Genomic DNA, 20,079 nt, shown 5'->3' with positions numbered 1-20,079 from the left:
TCAAAAATATATTTGTCCCAAAGAATTTCATAGTTTGTTTTGTCAAATAATGATTAATACGGCATGGGTCAGCAACACTGACCCAGGAATCACAGAAATATCATGACTAAAGTTATACAGCCAGGGAGAGGGGAGACAGAACTTCTAACTCGACATCCACAGCTCAACCGATGTCCCCTCAAAACTGGCGGTGCAATCAGGATGGAGAAAGGGATCTGATTCATTCATTCTAAATAAAGCAGATCTTGCTTCTTTTCTTTTTCAAGACGAACTAGGTTTTTTCTTTATCTTGTGGGTTTTTTTCACCAGTTTTATCCCCCCTACACCCTCTTTCACCTCCAAGCATATATCTTGTTTTTGAAAGGGAAAAATAGCACTGCAGATTTTTCTATCAATCTTAGATGGTATATCATAGTTTTCCTAGGAAGAGTTAGGAACTACCTTCAACAGGAAGAGAACAAAACACTTTTACACTTGAATTATATTTCCTGTCTTGTAAAAAGAGTACCCTTATAGCCCTCTCATTTCCTCCTTTTTAACAGATATTTTACCTTTAAAAAGGAAAGCAGGGGCTTGTCAGGGAATTTTGGTATCAGTTGCTGACAAGAATACAATTTCTCCATTAGTTTTTCTTTCTGGATCTTTTTTAGGCCAATTATCCTCTCCTGTCAGTTCCCTGGTTACTGTTATCTGTGTCTCCCCAAAGAGACTGTTCATTCCATTCAGACCTCTTCAGTGATTTTCATTGGCTAGTTAAAGCGATTGCTATTATCAATTAATACAGTCCCCTGCCTCCAGGGAAATAATAGGAAGAAAATAAAGTAACTATTTCTCCTCAGAGACGATAGGAGAAAAATGAAATAAACAAAGGGGAAAACTATGAGTAAAATCATTTTTTTCTGTGCCTGGCCCATCCTGTCATTTCAGAAATTTACACTTCCAGAACCTTACTCTTCAGTTAAAACCATAAAATTGTGTTGAATGAGTATAAACACTTATTACAAAAGTCACCCCTGAAGATAAGGTTGGAAGTAATGAAGTTGCCTGTGACATGAGTAGGGCTCTTGTAGATGAATTTTGGCCTCTGTAACCTATACATAAGAAATAGGTCTGAGATTATTAAAAAGCAAATAAAACCCATAGGTGGTCCCTCTGAACAGTGAGGCCTCGTTCCTGATTCCGGGCCAGCAGCAGACATACAGCACAGCAGACACACTGCCAACGACGTGGAATGCCAAATGGCAGAGTGCTGCATGCTTGTTTGGGTTGGCGCTGCTAAGGAGAGGAGGAAGGGGAGAGATATCAGAAGCAGATATCGTTCCATCTCAGTCTCCTTTTCCCCTCCCCACCCTTCTATCCCTTTCACCTCCTATTCTTTCTTGGAGGCTGAGTTAAATTTTTTGTTGTTGGAGAAACTGATGTGATTGGCTTACTCTCGGTTGCATTTGCTGGTGGGCCCTGGAGCCATATGAAAGAGCTAAATTGTAATAAGAGCTTTCATGGCTAGAGGGCAAGGATAGTTGAGCCAGTTCCACATGGAGCAGGAAAGGGAAACTTACGACTAATTTCTACTGCCAGGGAGAAGGCAAAAGGAGAGCTGACCATTACCACCCCCAAACTGTGGCTCTCAAGTCCTGTCCAGTTCCTCTCTTCACATGTGCTAAAATTCATTTGCTCACACTGTCAGTGCCAGGCCATTTATCAGAAAATGGTTCTCTAATGGTTTTGCCTATGTGTCAACCCCCCCCCCCCCAGCCCCCAATTAAGATGTACATCTCAATGGAGTTTCTTAAGGTATCAAGCACTGCACTAGATACCCGTGACTAGATACCCATGTGCTCATTTGAATGAGTCAGTAATCAAAGAAGTATTTTCCCCCCTTCCTTGATGCTCTTGCCCTGCAGCTATAGTGTTAGCCACTTGGTTTTCTTTAGTCCTCTACTTCCTTGTCGGGGATGAAACCTAGAGCTGGCCTTAGACTTCTGTCTTTTGAAAGACACAACTTCTGACCAACTTGATGACCCGACTTCTGTCCCTTGCAGATACTGCCAAAAATGAACTTTATCAGGTGGAAAAGATCTCTGTAGTATTTACATCTGAAAAGGCAGTCCCAGTGAGTTTGTTTGTGTGACCTAAGAATGTACACTTCTCATATGGTTACAGAAGAAATCAGAAATGGTGACAAATCTGGTCAGAAGAGGGAAGGGAATAGTCTAAGTTAAATTTTTCTATATATCCAATTTTCTAGGACAATATAAAACATTGGATCTTCCTTCATCGCCTTAAATTTGTTTTCCTAAAACAATATACTTTAGGATTTTTTCCCCCAGAAGTATCTATTCTGATTCATTGACTATGCTTGTCAACCAATACCAGGCTGTTTTAATAATTCATTTACATACATGGCACAGCAAGTCTTGCCTCAGTGACTTTTCAAAAACTTTAAACATTCTCATTGCCTTATTTTTTTCTTTAGAATCATTTATTCTAATTCCAAAAACTTTTTTGTAGAATTATGATTTTTTTTTCTCACAGTTATTGCTGGTATATAGGAAAACTAATTTAATATAAAAATTAAACTAATTTGATGGATTCTATTTTGGTTCACTATTGTTTTCGATCATATGATCTCTCTTCTTCTCAGTAATTATAAACTTTATTTATATGTTTTATCTTAATGGACTGACCAGAGCATTGATATTACAAAGCATCCTTGGTTTATATTGATTTTACTGTGAAAATCTATATTATTTAATTATAAAGTACGATATAAATCATCAGCTTAAAGATTATCTCACTTAGAGGTCACTTTTTTCATATTTATCTTTATTTCCCATGAATTTATATTAAATGCTAATAGATGCCTTTTAAATACATATTGAGATTATTATATGTTTCTTAATTATACATGTTAACATGAAAAAATGTGCCTACTATTTAAGAGAAGAATTATCTGTAGCTTGGTGTGTTGATATGGGTAAATGTGATGTATATCTACAATCAACATATTTGCTTGACAATTTTAAATAAATCACAACTGAAGCAACCACGTCCTGAAGACTTTTTTTTCTATTTCATTTATGTATTTTGGTTAAGACTGATGTCTTTTATGTTGCATTACTTTTGATAACTTTCTTTTCCAAGAAAAATCACTCCGTTTCTTTCAGATTTGAAAGTTTACTAGCACAGACGTGTACACTTTTATGGCTCTGTATGTGATACATCCTATCAGTGGAAGAAAATGGGCATGCTTGCCTGTCTTTGGAGTGGAAAAAACAAAAAAGAAATAAAATGTCTCCCCTGAGATGCCAAACCACATATTCGCCCTCAGGCAAACTTGGTGCCAGGATTTATTCTGCCAGTGTAGTCTGTAAACCTAGTTAAAGCAGTCATGGGCAGCGCTGCCCCAAGGCCTCTGGCAGACAGGAAAGTAAATCTCCAAAAAAACACTCTTTAAACTTAGGCCTCAAAGTATTTCTCTATAAAGTTCCTAGGAACTTTAGGCTCACAATAGGAACATGGGCTCAAAATAGGGGGGAAAAATCACAAAACACACAAAAGGCAGTAAGTACACCATCATGAGCAATAGCCACCCAAACAACAGAAAGCAGAATCACACTCATAAAGATTTTGGAACAACCAAATACACAATATGACATACTGACGATGTTTAAAGAAATGAAAGAATACTAACAGTGTGATTAGAGATAAAGAAACTATCAAAATTAATCATGCATATTTGAAAAGTAGAACTTTTATAAGTGAAGAATAAAATAATTTGAAATTTAAAGGACAAATTAAACATCAGGATACTTACATGGATGTAGGAAGAGTATTGAACTGAAAGGTAAATCAGAAGAAATTACATAGAATCTAGCATAGAGAGACAGAAACGGAAAATATTAAAAAGAGATCAAGATATAAGACGATAGCATGAGAATACCTGTCATTTATCTAATCAGAGCTCCCTGAAGACAGAATAGAGAGAATGGGAAGAATTAATGACTGAAAAATTTCCAAAATTAATGACAAAAAAGAGTCTTCAGATTCAGAACACCCAATGAAGTCAAAGAAGGTAAACAAAAAGAAACTCAAGCCTCAAGATATCAAAGTAAAATAGCAGAACACCAAAGGCAAAGAGAAAACAAGGGAAATATCCAGATATAAAAGAAAAGTTACCTGCAATCAAATTAAGAGTTGACTTCTTAACAGCATCACTAAAAGCTAACCTACATTGGAATAAGTTCTTTAAAGTGCCGAGAGAAAATATTTTCAATCTATTATTATATACCAAAGATAACTGTCTTTGACAAATAAGGATTAAATAAAGGTATTTTTAGAAAAACAAAAACTGAGAGAGTTGACCTTCAACAGAACCTCATTAAAGAACTTCAAAAGAAGATACTTTGGGAAAAGGAAAATGCCCCTGGAGAGAAGATGTGAAATCCACAAAGGAAGCTGTGGATAAATATAAACAAATACTGACTGTATTAAAACAAAACTAAAAAAGTAAATTCTGAACAACAAAAGCATATAAAATCAGAGTTAAAATATTTTAAGTTCTTATGTTATGCAGAAGAATAAAGATAGTAATTTTTTACTTTAATATGGATAATTAAGTCTATGGGTAATCTCTAAACATAGAAATAAACTCTATAACTTCCAAACTAATAAAGGGGAAGAAATAAGGAGTAAAAGTCGTTTAATCAAAAAGAAGGCAAAATTTTACAGAGAAAGAAATTTTGAAAAAGTGGAACAAATAGAAAGCAAAAAATAAACTTTAAGGTTAAAGGCATTTCTAAATGAAAGATATTCATAACATATTGTTACAAGGTATCAGGAAATAGCAGGAAACTAGTAATATAGTTTCAATATAAAGCAAAAATTTTTAGTAATCAAGCGCACACAAAAATCATAAGACTTTAGTTGATTTAGAACCACACAATTAATAAGATTCAATGAACTTAAAATGTTAATTCAACATCTAAAAAATTATATACAAGCACACATATAATACTTTTGAAAACTGACTATGTATAAAGCCAGTTAACAAATCTTAAAGTAGCATTCAAATCACATTCTCTGACTTCACATAATTGAGTTAGGATTTGTTTTAAAATGTATTTTATTGTAAACAGCATAGACTTAGATATTATTTTTTTAACCCAACATGATAATATTCATCTTTAACTAAGCAACTTTAATTATCAAATCAAATAGAGACTGAGCCAAAGAAGCAAGAGAAAGCTGAGACTCGGAAGGGCAGCATAGAGTGACCATATGACTCAGCAGTCCCACTTCTGGGTATATACCTAAGAGAAGTGAAAGCAGGGACTCAGATATTTGTACATCCGTGTTCATAGTAGCATTATTCAGAATAGCCAAAAGGTCAAAGCAACAGAAGTTACTTCTTTGGATGAATGCATAAACAAGATGTGGCGTATACATACAATGGAATATCAAGCAGTCTTAAAAAGAAAGGAAATTGGCACATGCTACAAAATGGATGAACCTTGAAGATATCATGTAAAGTGAAATAAGTCAGTCACAAAAGGACAAGTATTGTATGATTCCACTTATATGAGGGATCTAGTATAGTCAAATTCATAGAGACAGAAATTGAATGGTGGTGGACCGAGGCTGGGTAAAGGGGAGCATGAGGGGTTAGTGTTTAATGGGTAAAGAGTATCAGTTTGGGAAGATAAAGTTCTGGATATGGATGGTGGTGATGGTTGCAAAACAATGTGAATGTACTTAATGCCAGAGATCTGTAAACTTAAAATAGGTTAAAATGACATATTTCATGTTATGTATATTTTACCACAAGTAAAAAAAAAAAATCCTTCTGTGCCAACACCCCAGGAATAGTTCCTGGCATGTTGATAGAATAATCAATCTTAATACTTTGAGAGAAATCAACTCTGTTATCCCTTTCTAAAACTGCTCTAACCACAGCATAGATATATATAAAAGACTATTATCTACAAATGTCTCACGTTTATGTAGCACTTTATATTTGAAGAAAGGCTTTTATGTGTCCTAACCCATCTAATCCTCACGACAGCCTTATAAGGTAAGTTATAATACTCCCTTTTAATTCATGGAAGAAAGCAAAGTCTGAGAGATTAAATTGTCTAAGACCACGGAGCTATTAAGAATGCAAGGGTCCAAAATTCTACTGACTAAAGCCATTGATCTCCCAACATACGGAAATAGTTGTCAACTTACTATGAACTTTACATTTAAAATGCCAAAAGCAAAGCGCAATGCTTGTTAAACTGAATAAAGAAAAGAAAAAGATAACATCATTACCTTCTCAGTAACCAAGGAGTAATGATTATACTGAGTTTGCTCTCTGAATCCTATTAACATATTTGTGGCTTTTTATAGTGCTCTATTTGCAAACCTTGGTCATATTTAAACTCTGGTTGGGTGTTTATATTTTTAAACATTTGCTTCTAAAAATACCCTTTAATTTGGGGGGGAGGGCGGGGGAGGGGAGGTTTCCCTTAAAACGTACTGTTTTTGATTGTGGCTCTTCAAATTTTAATCTCAGTTCTGTCTGATTCCACTAAAAACAAGGAGCCAGGTTGTTCTCTCGTTGCTATGCAAGGACTGTTTCATTTGGGGTCTTAAATCTCCTTTTTTATTGCTCCCCTTGGAGTGCAAGGCTCATTTAAATGAGAGAACCCTTGCAACAGTGCACCATCATCCCCTTCGTAATTTTACCAGCTCCCCTAGAACAAATGGCTGGGTGAGTGTAACCTCTTGATTTTCAGCACGCAGCTAGCATTCATTTTCCTCTGAAACCTGCCATAGAAAGTCACCTCAGAACCCCAACTCTCCTGCTGCAGAATGCTGACCCAATAGCTTTCACTGTCTCTGGGAAGATGTGGTACCTGATGGAAGAGTGGTGGCATTGACACTCCCTTGCTGTGAATAGGCCTCCCTGAATTTATCACTGTAACAAAGACCTCCCTGTGGCAATATGCAATAGGTTCCACTGTAGTGGGATTGGGTGAACGAATGTGAGATGTTGCACTCCTTGGTCCTTCCCTCTGTGTATAGGTCCTTCCCTACAGCCTACACTGATAGGTTAAACCCTGACCATTCAAAGAGATGCTCCCTTCATTTCCTTTTCAAGTCGGTCCAGCTACTGTGAGGGAAACAGTGGACAATCCCCTCACCTTTGCACTCACTGCCCATATTCTGAAGCCCAATCTTCTCCAGACATGTAAAAATGTTTGCAGGCACTCACTTTATTTTAAAATGCTTACAGCATTTTGGGATGCTCTTCCCTCTTTTGGGGTAAAATTGATAATCCAGGATTCCCCGAGCAGAGAGCAATGGAAAAATGACGTACTCTCACAAAAAAATAACTCACACCGATCACTTGGGCAACACCATGGGACCTTTCCCCTTGTGTGTATCTGATTCATTGTTTCTATTCCCATAGCTTACATTTATGAAGCACCTACTCTGTGCCAGAAGGTGCTGAGCACATCACATGCCTTATATATTTAATCTACACCATACACCTAACATTCTGATTTTATATTAAACAATACAAAACCCTAACGTGTAAAGAGGTTAAGTGGGCACATAACAATAAGTGACTTATGTTGCTCAACTTTCTTTCTGTTTAAAATTGTAGAAACCTATCTTACATAGATCATTGTCTTAACAATCCCAAACTAAAGAATTTTCAGAATCAGGCTTGACAACTCCTGTCATTACCTTAAAAGCTTTAATATTCTCTTCTCTCAGCAGGGGGGAGCACCAACTATACATTATCATTTCATGCATTTCAGATCTATTATTGTTTCCCATTAACTTCTCCTGGGCTTGATTTAAACAAATAAAAATAGCAGGCAGACTCTTGCTAACATTCCTTCCAAGTCTGTATTTTCTAAATGCCTCGGTCACTTTGCTTTCAACTTCAAACTTTATTTGATTTTCCTCTATTCTACTAAAGAGAGAAAGATACGAAGCAGACACTCATTATTTGTAATTGTGAAATATAGCAAAAAAAAAAAAAATGCAATGGCAAACAGAAGTGGAAAGTAGCTCCATGATATAAATGAGGCAGACTTTTATTTTTAATGCTACTTAAAAGATAAAGAAGAATATTATAAGGTCAAGTCTGTTTTTAGAGAAAAGCCTGATTTTTTTTTAAGTGGTAACGATATTTTCCTCTAGCATTCAATAATGTCAACAAAACACTTTGAAATCCATTTATCAAAAAACGAATAAGTATTTTTTGAACATCTACTTTGTTCTTAGAATTTAAGGAGAACATAGGTAAGAAATGGTGCCTGCCCTAAAGAGTTTATAATTTAGTGGATGAGAAAAGATGAACATACCAATAATTTTAATTATACCCAGAGAAGTATATATTAGGTGCCCTTCCTTTCCATTCTTTAGCAAGACCTAAAATGTATTTTCTAACGTACATCATGAATTTTTTCTTTCCTTCAGAGAAAATTGATTTTGGATTTCAGAAAGAGCCTAGTTTTATGCTCTAAAGAGTAGAATGTGTTGCCCCTCCATTTATTGTCTGACTATTGTGATCAATTCTTAAATCTGAGAGATTGAAAGGCTGAGAGACTCTTCCATGTTACCCACCCTAAGATGTACCTTTATGTTCCTCTTACATTAGTGTCATCAGAAATCGGGCCTTCCCTTGTGATTCAGACCACTGTCCCCTTTGGAGTTACACACTTGGAACACGGCATCGAGGAGGTGCAAGAGTTAATCTTCCAGCAGCTGGAAAACATTTTGCCAGGTTTGCCTCAGCCAGTTGCTACCAAATGCCAGAAATGGAGACATTCACAGGTAATCACGGAACCCAGTAGTATGAGTACAATTTTCTTAACAGCTCAGCAGAACTGACTTGGCTTTTTCTGATCCTTTTGCCTAATGTGTAAGCATAAACGTCTACAGGTTTTATTATCCTGTTATTTCTCAATAAGAAATGCATACAATTTTCCCCAATCTAATGTGCAAATTTTAGCATCTCCAGACATATACCCTGAAAAGCTTGGCTTTCCTATGCAAGCAAGGCAAGTTACATATCCAAATGCAGCTGTTTCCCTGGGGTTTTTCTAAATCAGTACTGTGGTTATATAGAAACCACTGTAACCTCCCAAATTTTTGCAATACGTCAAATTAACCTCATTAAGTGTATTTTGCTACCACAGTTTTCATTTTTATTAAGTTCCCACTTTGGTTTTGACTGCTGCCAGCAGAGCTCTTTGCGGGAGAAAGATGAATGCCTGCATAGATCAGCCAGTTAGGCTGGTTTTCAGGGTTAGATAAACCTGCTGATCTCAGGACTAGTTCAGACTTAAAGCTCTGTAACACTAAGTAAATGTTGACTTTTCTGAAAGTTGCAGCATATTTCAGTAGAAGTTTGTGAGTATTCCTAGAAAAAGCCTTTTGATCTGTAAACTCTGTTGCGAAGTTATTTAGGGACAGTGGAGCAAAGGGCAGGAAGGGGAAAGATACAGTGAGTTGTCTATTTTTTTTTCTAAGATTTCTGAGCACATGGATGAACTGATTTATCAGCACTATTGGTCATCTCAGCTGTAAGCCTTCAGAAAGAGTGGTGTTGTGAGATATCACAGCAGATTTTGTATATGTTAAAGGGTTTTCCAAAATGAAAGGAAAGGGGAGATTGTAAATGACTTCCTAAAATTGCTACAGGAATATGTGTTTACCCACATTCTCAAGTTAAATTATACAGGGAACCTAGTACACAGCTAGATATAGTACACAGCAAGTCACTTTGCAATTTATAAACATCCTTTAAAGAAACAATGGTTTATGAGTTTCTTCCTGTGACTTCCTTAAAATAATTTATTAATAAGCCAAAAATATGGGTTAAAGTCTACTCATTTCTTAAAATTTAAAATGTTGTAGAAATAGATTGGACCTTCCCACAAAATGGCCTATTCAAAGTTGTGCAATATCACAAAACGTAATAAAAAAATTTTTTGAACACGAAGTACATCCAAACCCTAGAAATGCTTTTTATTATAATTTGGATGTTCTCTCTTGAAATTATTCCAGTACATTTAAGGCTCTGTAGTCATTAAATCTACATTGCTGCAAAGCCTGAAAGGGAATAAGTTGTCATTCAACCTTAGAAGTTTGCATTTTCCACCATGCATATACTTCCCTAGTACCTTGAGCAGCATTCTACAGAACATAGCATTGTCATTGATAGCAGAGATCTTACCTGCATTGTGAGATGATAGCTAGATAGGTGTTAGCTAGATAGAAGATAGATAGATAGATAGATAGATAGATGATAGAATCTCTACATCATCTTAGAAAAAGAAATAATGACAGGTTCAGAGACTTAATAGCATTTAACTAGTTAGTTTTCAATTATTACTTCCAAGAGAACATTTCTTCAATGCTTTTAAAAGGTCCATCTTAGCCTTTGAACTATAACATAAATGTGTTCACCCCTCCTCCCTTGCCATCCAGAACACATGATCTACCTTTGATAATTCATCAATGTTTGTGTATGGATATCGTCTAATATAGTGCTTAAACTGAAGGGAAGGATGGTGTAGAAATAAAGACACACACAAAAAAGAGAGAGGAACAAACAACTGATTTTGACCTTTTTCCTATTTCTAATTAATGGTACCGTCCTGTTGTAGGGGAAATTCCACCCATATTTTTTCCAGCCTGTGTTCCCTCTTTTTTCCACCCCTCTCCTGCTCTACCCAAATCTTCCCCTATTTTTCACACTCTACCCCTTCTTTTCTTCTCTCTCTCTCTCTCTCTCTCTCACCTTTAAACCCTCATTTTATGAAATCCTAGACAGAGCACAGAACTGCTGTTCAGGCAGTGGTGGTATACCCCTCGTTTCTACACCCCTCAGACTTAATTTTTTATCTACATTCATTTTTGTTTTCTATTTTTGTGTGTGTGATCCCTACACTGCTGGGTTGGTTGGGAGAAGAGAAAGGGAGGTTGCAGTGATGAGCACCCACAATGTGGCAGACCTGGAGCTGGGCAATTCTAAGATGCGTTCTCACTTAGAATATCAAAGTAGCCCGAGAGGTTGCTAGTTTTAACCACTGCACCACTGAGAAAAACAAAGCCTGGGAGGATGAACAACATTCCCGTAGGCCCATTGGCTAGTAATGACAAAACCCACCCATCCATTTGTCTCTCGAGTCCTTCACTTTTTTTCCCTGACTCTGTGTTTCCTCTTCACAGACCCCATTTCCTATCACCACAAATTCCATAGCTTAAAACAACAGAAATGTATTATCTTACAGTTCTGGAGTTCAGAAGTTCAAGGTGGGTCTCACTAAAATCAAGGTGTTGGCAGGGCTGTGCTTCTTCTGGTGCAGCTTCTAGGAGAGAATCCATGTTCTTGCCTTTTACATTTTCTAGCAGCTGCCCACAGTACTTGGCTGGAGGCCCCTTCCGCCATCTTCAGAGCCAGCAAAGTGGGTAAAGTCTTTTTCACTCTGACCTGTTCTTCTGCCTCACACATTCTTTAAGGACCCCTGTGATTACATTGGGCTCACCTGGATAATCGAGGCTACTTTCCCACATTGGGCTCACCTGGATAATCTAGGCTACTTTCCCCATTACCCTTTATGAGAAGAGCATCAGTCCTTTAAGGCTCAAGGCACTCAAAGGAAGTGAGTGCTGTCTGAAAAAAACAAGGGAGTGTTGTGTGGGGCAGGGGAGGCAATTTCTTGTTTTCCCATGTTGTTCTCCCAGGGTTGCCTCTAAAATCACACACCACATTGGCAGCAGAAAGGTGAAAGATTTTTATTCTTTTCTCATTTATTAAATAAGCATGTAATGAATGCCTGAGACATGGCTAGTACTCTGCTCATAGAGCCCTAGAGGGTTGCTGAAGGCCTCTCCTAAAACACTAAATGAAATGTTTTTGTCTTGAGTAAGATAACGGTGCATTCTTGTGGGTGCTGCTCATCAAGGAGGAAAAAGGCAGATGAGGAAAGAAGGCGTGCTGGAAAGACTTGGGAGCTGCTCTGTGCCTCCCATTTGGGGTTTGAATAAAACACTTGAGTAGGTGGTGCAAACAAACTTAGCAAAGCGATGGCAGATCTTCCGTGGTTCTCGGTTCCTCCCTTTTGCAGCTATTTGCCCTCCATAATTTAAATGTTTATCCAGTTAATATAGCTCGATACCTGGGCTGTGAAACATTGAATTAGGGTTTCTGTAACTAGTATGCTATATTCATATTTTCAGCGGAAGAGTAATAACTGAAGACGCCTTTCCTTGTACCTTGATGGGGACATGTAATCAGTTTGATAATCTTACTATTCTCACCACTACTACTTGCTGTGCTCTCCTCTGTTTCAGATTCTATCATGATGCTCTCTCAAACTATAAGATATGTCTGATTTGCTTGAAATTTTAATTTTCCCCATCAGTGGCCATTTTCTTCACTTTATTTGCACACAAATGGATTATATTTTTTTTTTGTTATTACCAAATGTATTTTTAAATAGTAAGGAGAGCCCTTAGTTGGTTTTTCTCAGTGGATAGACCGTCGGCCTGTGGACTGAAGAGTCCCAGGTTCGATTCCGGCCAAGGGCACACGCAGGCTCAATCCCCTCCCCCCAGTAGGGGGCGTGCAGGAGGCAGCCAATCAACGATTCTCTCATTAGTGTTTCTATTTCTCTATCCCTCTCCCTTCCTCTCTGAAATCAATAAAAATATATTTTTTAAAAAAAGGAAATTCTGAGGTAACTATATGCTTAGGAGAAAATAATAAACAAAGGTTAAAAAAAACAATAAGGAGAACAGGAGGGAAATTTAGGAGGATAAGAAAGAGGAGAGGGAGGTAGCAAAGGAATACATTGGTACCTTTTGCCAACTAAATAGATTTGGACTAGCATATTAAGCTTTTGTGATAGAATTAGAACTCAGTTATCTTCTATAGTTACATTTCCTCATTTGGTCTTTTGCCCTGAGCCTGTACTTTCTCCCCAATGGTAGTCTTTTCATATTTTTTTTAAGAAGAAGGATCATGAACTCTTTATGAATCTGATAAAAGCTATAAACATGAAAATTGTCATTATTTCAAAATATGCAAGTACATATAAACACAACATTGCATATAATTATGAGGCTTTATAAGCAACCTAAAGTCCTCCCATAAACACAGCATTAATGACACCTGCTGTGAAAATCTTTTTACTATCACCTCAATAAATCAAGGGCTTATTATGTCCCAGTCTTGTGTTGCAAAGAAACACAATTCACCAAACAAAAGGAATGTAAAGTAATTCAAATTTCTACTAGCATGTTTTATAGAACTTTGAAGAACATTGACAATATTTCATCCTCGGGAGTAAGTGTTAAGTCTCTGTTCTCCTTCACTGTATATCCCCCTCTGGAAGCTCCCTCAAATTTATTTGCACCCTTACGAATTCCCCACAGTTTACTCTGACAATCAGCCATGTGGCTCATCTCTTTTTCTATCTTTTCTCTCTTTAGCCTCCCGTTCACATGCTCCACTTTTGACTCTATCCTTTTTATTTCCTCCTTAGACAAGTAAAACTTTGCCTTTTTCAAAGCAAAGGGGCTTCTCTTTCAGAGCCTGACAGGCATTCTTCGGCATATTATCAGTTGGATCGGATGGTTGCAATCTGAACCAATCAAAGTCATTTGGACTTAAACCTTTTAAATAAAATGGACGGTAAACTTTGACAATTTTTTTAAAAAAATGCTTTTATAGCTACAACTAAAGAAATAGAGCTGCTTGTGTTAATCTGTTTTAATGTGACTCGTAGGCTGAATCTAAAAGCAGTTCAAAGCTGGTACCCCTAAGAGACATTAGCCAGTGCATCGTTATGGATTTCAATATATGGTCTTCTAGGATAAGTATTTGAAAGAAAATAATCAATGTGTCTATGAGTTTAAGTACATTTGTTATGTTGTTTAGTAGTGTGTTTCTGCAATAAAATCATGCTTTTTTTGGTCATTCTGCCACTAGTCCTATGACTTTTCTCCCACATTTGTGTTTATAATTCCTGGATTTTTAATAATGTGCTGTGATTATGATCTTGGACTTTGGAGTTAGACAGACTTTGGTTCAAACCTTGGCTCTCCGTATGCCTTTGAGCAAGCTAGATGGCAGCTCTAAGCCTCAGGGGCCTAAGCTATAAATGGTAACAACTGAACCTACCTGGAGGGTTAGTGGTTCAAACGAATGAGAGAACACGGAAGAAAACATTTACTACAGACACTAGAACAAAGGGAGTTTTCAGTAAGTGTCACCAAGTAGTGGGAACAAGAGGATGAGGAGGAAAGGTGGCAGGTGAAGGTGCTTCCACGGCCCTTTCTTAGTCAGGAGCTTAGCTCTATGTCTCTTGCTCTCTTTCATCGATTAACTCTCTTCATGCCCTCATGCTGCCCCATTTTTTTCTTTTTTCATACCCTTCTCTTTTTAGTTTCTCGCTCTTCTCTTCTCTCCTCTCTGTTTTACATATGCAGATAGTTCTGGACAGGGATGTTTCAGAAGACTGATTCAATGCCAGAAGCTATGACACTTACTCATACCACAGGGACTGTTGAGTAATATAAGAATAAAGTGAAATAAAAATGGTGGATCCCTGTGGACACAAGCAACTCTTCTCACTTGAGTTTTTTTGAAGCTTATAGATTTTTCAGCTTCTTGACATTCATTCCTAAACTAACTTGCACATTTTCCAGTGTTTGGCAAATTTAGCACATTTATGCCATGAGTCAACATTTCCTGGCATGAAATTACGGCCATGAGCAGCCTATGTGCTATAAGTTTGCAGTAAACTAGGAAGAGCCAAACAGGCCTTTTGGGATCAGTGGACCATGGTATGACCCAATCCATCAACAGCAGGAACTCTAACAGGTGTCAGTCCTACGCAAACCATTGAGTAATCTCCCGCCTCTTTGTCACTAGCACATAATTAACTAGTTACTTCAGCTTGTTATGAGGTAGCTACATATGTATGAGATCATCAGCTGAGAAATTCTGATCATTGAATTAAGGATGTACAGTCATAGTTTCATTGAGGTTTTATGGGGAGATATTTCCCCTTTTCACAAAATCCCATATTATGTGAGGTATTAAATGTTTTAACACATATATGTTTAATTAGATTATTTTACTAAAGTACTCGTGGGACTTACTCTGCCATGTAGTCAGCATCACACTTATTCAGAAGAACTAATTACTGTGAACAGCACTACTTTACAGAAAACTTTAAAAAGGAGTCTGTGTTGCCTTTCCTGAACAAATGTTACATATAGTCACCTGCACCCAATATTACTACTTAAAACTGGGTGATGGATGTTATTCTATGGGCATGGACACCATAGAGAAATAGGCTCTTTTCTATCACTATTACATAAAAGTTAAGTTTATTTGGTCTACTTAGAGCAGAGATCAGTGTTATGACATAAACCTAGCAAATGGAAAAAGTTTAGTTGACAAAAGCCATCTATACCCACATTAGAAAGTAATAATATATATTCATCATTTCGTATAACACCCAGGTATTAAGGTCCTAGTATGTGCCAGACATTACTGGATTCTAAAGACTCAGAGACAGTTTCTTCCTTCAAGGAGTTTTCCATCTAATCAGCAAGGCCAACCACTAAACAGATAATCAAGTTATGGTGTAGTTTGTGATAAGAAAGGTATGCATGAAGTACCATGTGAACAAAGAGCAGATTTCAGAGGAAGTGGTTATAAATAGCTTTCTAAAAGAAGATGTCCCTTGAGCTAAATCTACAAGAAGACAGAGAGGCAAAGGTAATGATGTTGGAATGATGTTCCACCAACACATGTATTTTCCCAGAAGCAGAAGAATTCAAGGTACATTTTTTCCCTTCACCTTGGTCTTTGCCATTGTCTGTTATAGCACTTCTATAAACCATGACAGTCTACATCATCATTTTATTAGAAGGTGTCTATATCTATCTATATATACACACACAAATTATCTCTCTTAAAAATGCCATTTATTAATCCCCTACTCTGTGTAGCTCACTGAGCTTTGTAGGTAATTCCCTTCATTCTCCAACCACGCAATGGAGTTTATACTCCTTCCCCATTGCATGGGTGAGAAAGTTGAGAATTAGAGAGCTCAGTAGCTTGTGTGAGGTTCTCCCACCAGGAAGTGGCAAAACTGGAATTCAAGCACAGGTCTATTTAAAAGCTAGTGTTTTTAAACGCCTCACTCTACTGCTGGTAATTGTTTGAGTTCTGGCTTTCTCCCACGTATGACACATTCTCATACTATCACTTTTGCTGCTGTCAGTTAGAAATACTAATAGTTAACATGTATACTTTGAGTTTAGAAAACACTTTTATGCTTTTTTTCATTTGATCCTCACAACAATTCTGACATGTTAGGAAGTAAATATTGCTATCTTTGCTTTAAGTGAGTAAACTGGGGTTCATGTTGAATGTTCTGCTTAACATTATGCAGCTAGTACGGGACAAAACAGAAATTGGAACGTGTCACTTAAGATTCAGAAGCCCATGTTGCACACAATATACAAAAATTAACTAAACATGGATCATAGGCCTAAATGGAAAATCTTAAACTATAAATCCTCCAGATGAAAACCTAGGAGAAACTCTTTGTGCTCATGGGTTTGGCAGACATTTCTTAGATAGGACACAAAAAACCACAGGCCATAAAATAATTGATCAATTGGGCTTGATTAAAATTAAAAACAATGTTTTGTTAAGACATTGTTCAGCAAATGAAAAGACAAGCCACAGACTTAGAAAAAATGTTTGCAAAAACATATATCTGATAAAAGACTGGTATCAAGAATATATAAAGAACTCTCACAAATCAGTAGTAAGGAAAAAATGGCCCAATCATTAAAAATAGGCAAAATATTTGAAAGAGTACTTTATATTTTTATTTTTCAATTACATTTTACTTTCAATATTATTTTATATTGGTTTCAGGTATACAGCATATTTAACATTTTTTTAAATGGGCAAAGGACTTGAATAGACATTTCTCCAAAGAAGAGGTGCAAATGGTCAAAAAGCACACACAAAGATGTCCTGTGTCACTAAGCATTAGGAAATTTCAAATTAAAACCACAATGAGATAACATTTCACACCCACTAGGATGGCTATCATTTAAAAAAAGAAAAGAACAAGTGCAGTTGAGGATGCGAAGAAATTGGAATTCTTGTACCTTGTTGGAAATATAAAATGATTCAGACACTGTAGTAAACAGTTTGACAGTTTCTCTATAAGTTAAACAGAATTACAACATTACCAAGCTGTCTCACTCCTATATACCCAAAAGCATTGAAAACGTGTTCAACCAAAAAATGTGTACACAAATATTTATAGCAGCACTATTCACAATAGCCAAAGGTAGAAAAAAACTATTTGTCCATCAACTGTTGAAGGGATAAATAAAATGTGGTATATCCATGAAATGGAATATTATTCAGCCTTAAAAAGAAAGGAATTAACCTCAGTTTTTAAGAATCAGTCATTATATGGGAAGTGTGTTAAACATATGTCTAATAACAAGACTCATGGGAAATTATATAGAAATGCACATATTAAACATTTGAAGAACAACAACAAAAAAAGCAGTGAAGTACTGATACATGCTATGACATGGATGAACCTTGAAAACATTATGCTAAGTGAAAGAAACCAGACACAAAGGCTGGTTTCTTGAATGATTCCATTTACATGAAATATCCAGAATAGGCAAATTTATGGAGACAGAAAGCAGATAAGTCTTTGCCAGTGGCTGTTAGTAATGGAAAGTTTGATGTTATGTGTATTTTAACACAAAATAAAGAAAAGATGTGGATGGCCGTAAAAATGTTGACCATCCTTGGATTTTAGGAAATTGTAAATTAAAACTACAATGAGATACCACAATATACCTACTGGAATAGCTCAAATTAAAGACTCTAAAAATACCAAATACCAGTGAAGATGTATAGCAACTGAAATTGTCACACGTCACTGAAATTGTCACATGGCAGAGCCTCTTGGGGAAAGAGTTTTGTAGTTTATTAAAAAATTAAATATACACTTACCATATGACCCAGCCATCCTCCTCTGAGGGATTTACCCAAGAGAAATAAAGACCTATATCCACATAAAGTTCTATTTGCAAATGTTCACGCAGCTTTATTAACAATTGCCCCAAACTGGAAATATCCTGAATATTCATCCCCTGGTAAATGAACAGACTATTGTACATCCATAAATGAAAACTACTCAGTGATAATATGAAACGAACTAGTAATAGCAGGAGTGAATGAATCTCAGAAGCATTATCTAAGTGAAAGAAGCCAGACTCAAAGACGACGTATTGTACTATTCTATTTATATGGCTTTCTGGAATAGGGACAGAAAACTGATCCGTGGTTGCCAGGAGTTGTGATTGGGAGAAGAGAATTAATTACAAAAAGGCAAGGGGAATTTGCGGGAAGGGCAGGGGTGTTGATGGAAATGTTCTCTATGTTGCTTATAGTGGTAGTTAACACAACTGTGTACTTTGGCAAAACTTATGGAACAGTACACATAGGGTGAATTTTACTGTATTATAAATTACTCCTCAGTTAAGCTGACTTAAAACCACTTGTTTGGTATCCTCCATTATTGTCTCTCTGAGGCGCACATGCATTGACCCTTTTATTTCCCAGTATTAAAAGTAGAAGGAAGGTTGTTTCTAAAATTGAAGATCAAAATGGTTGCAATTTTTCTGCCATAATTGCACATCCCAAAGAAAAAGCTGTTAGGCTCGTTCAACGTGAATGAGAACCAGAAAGAAATAATGACCATGCTTCTGGGTCATCAAGAAGAGAAAGGGAATGGGAGAAGGGATGAAGAAGGTAGAATTAGTGGGAAATTAAGCAGCTATGAAATGGGGAAAGGCATGTTAGGCTCAGTTGAGTAGGAAAGATGAATTCGGGATTATTTCTAGACTCGCAATCAAAAGCATATTTTGCCCTCTGCATCTTAGGATCCCAAACAGTTGGGTTATTTGAGAGACTGTTATGCAACACTTACATTTAGATGGAAAGAAAAGGATTCCAGTCTGTTAAATCACCTTGTGGCTGGTGACTGGTCACACCTTACACAGTGCTTGGCAACTACTGGGAACACAACAGATATTTGAGGGGTTAATGAGTGAGTATACTAAAACTTGCTGAAGGACTGAGCTATTTTCTATTAAATTAAAAACCCTACAGGGAAATGTAATACAACTATTGTTTTGTCCATTATTACTGCAATAGCACTAGAGGAAACAGTATCTCTTTCTTTATTGTGTGCTTGTCCTGAACAAATCCTCATCAAAATAGACGGCTCCAATGTTTAAAAGATAGACTAGATCTAAACGGATTCAATATAGACTTCAGCAACTGAATATACAATTTCAGCCAAGTATGTGTTTTGCAGTTCAAGCCCACTAAAGCTGCTACATGGATCATATAAGTGATTTGTGGCACATTCAGCCTGCATCTACCCAATGGTTTATTCAAATAGAATAGACAAACTCCAATAAAGTGAAAAGCTCCACTGAGAATTGACCAAACCACATCACTTTCTTCACACCTAGGATATTCCAACCAATAGTAATTTTATAGCAGCTCTTCATAGTATCGGAGACAGAGCTCTCTCTGTAGCAGGAACCCACAATACAAGCAAACCTTTCCCTAACGCACAACAAAGAAATGAGTTTATGAAATCACCATTAAATATAATTGAACACTGGAGAGATGAGTAGAACAGAGGCAAGATGAGATGATGAACATAACACATAGGAACCAATTAAAAATGTACCATCTCTGCAGAAAAACACGTAGTGTTGAGAAAGCTTTTTATGAATATTAAGTACTGTAACATAACATAGGACTGAGAGTCTCAAATACCAGTGGCCAAAAGATGTACAATATTTTTAAGGAAATATACCTAAAATAGATTAAATGGTAAAAATCAATGCCCTCAATTTATCATTATTATCCCAGCTTTGAGAATCACTTATCTTCATAATAAGCAATGTATGGTTAATAAATAATCCTTA

General features: G+C 36.6%; 2 protein-coding genes across 5 annotated transcripts in view; one reads left to right on the top strand and one right to left on the bottom strand.

Moving 5' to 3' along the window:
- Positions 1-11,317, bottom strand: part of LOC132214967 (gastric triacylglycerol lipase-like) — a 224,746-nt gene extending 213,429 nt beyond the window's left edge. The window contains exon 1 of the mRNA XM_059662741.1: positions 11,299-11,317. The gene's annotated coding sequence lies outside the window, so the exon portion shown is untranslated. The remainder of the gene's footprint in view (positions 1-11,298) is intronic.
- The window catches only part of RNLS (renalase, FAD dependent amine oxidase), a 220,581-nt gene that overhangs the window by 189,476 nt on the left and 11,026 nt on the right, over positions 1-20,079 (top strand). For 2 of the 4 annotated variants that reach the window (XM_059662744.1, XM_059662745.1), the window contains one exon: positions 8,660-8,835. The exons of 1 other annotated variant lie outside the window; for it this stretch is intronic. In XM_059662744.1, coding sequence (XP_059518727.1) covers positions 8,660-8,835 — 176 coding nt within the window. Of the gene's footprint in view, positions 1-8,659; positions 8,836-11,418; positions 11,515-20,079 lie in introns of those variants that run through there. One more of the 4 variants, XM_059662742.1, reaches the window with a different exon arrangement.

This window comes from Myotis daubentonii, chromosome 13 (assembly GCF_963259705.1).
Source record: "Myotis daubentonii chromosome 13, mMyoDau2.1, whole genome shotgun sequence".
In the NCBI taxonomy this organism is placed as follows: domain Eukaryota; kingdom Metazoa; phylum Chordata; class Mammalia; order Chiroptera; family Vespertilionidae; genus Myotis; species Myotis daubentonii.
The sequence above is the reverse complement of the archived record's forward strand: the minus strand, read 5'-3'. Positions and strand labels throughout refer to the sequence as shown.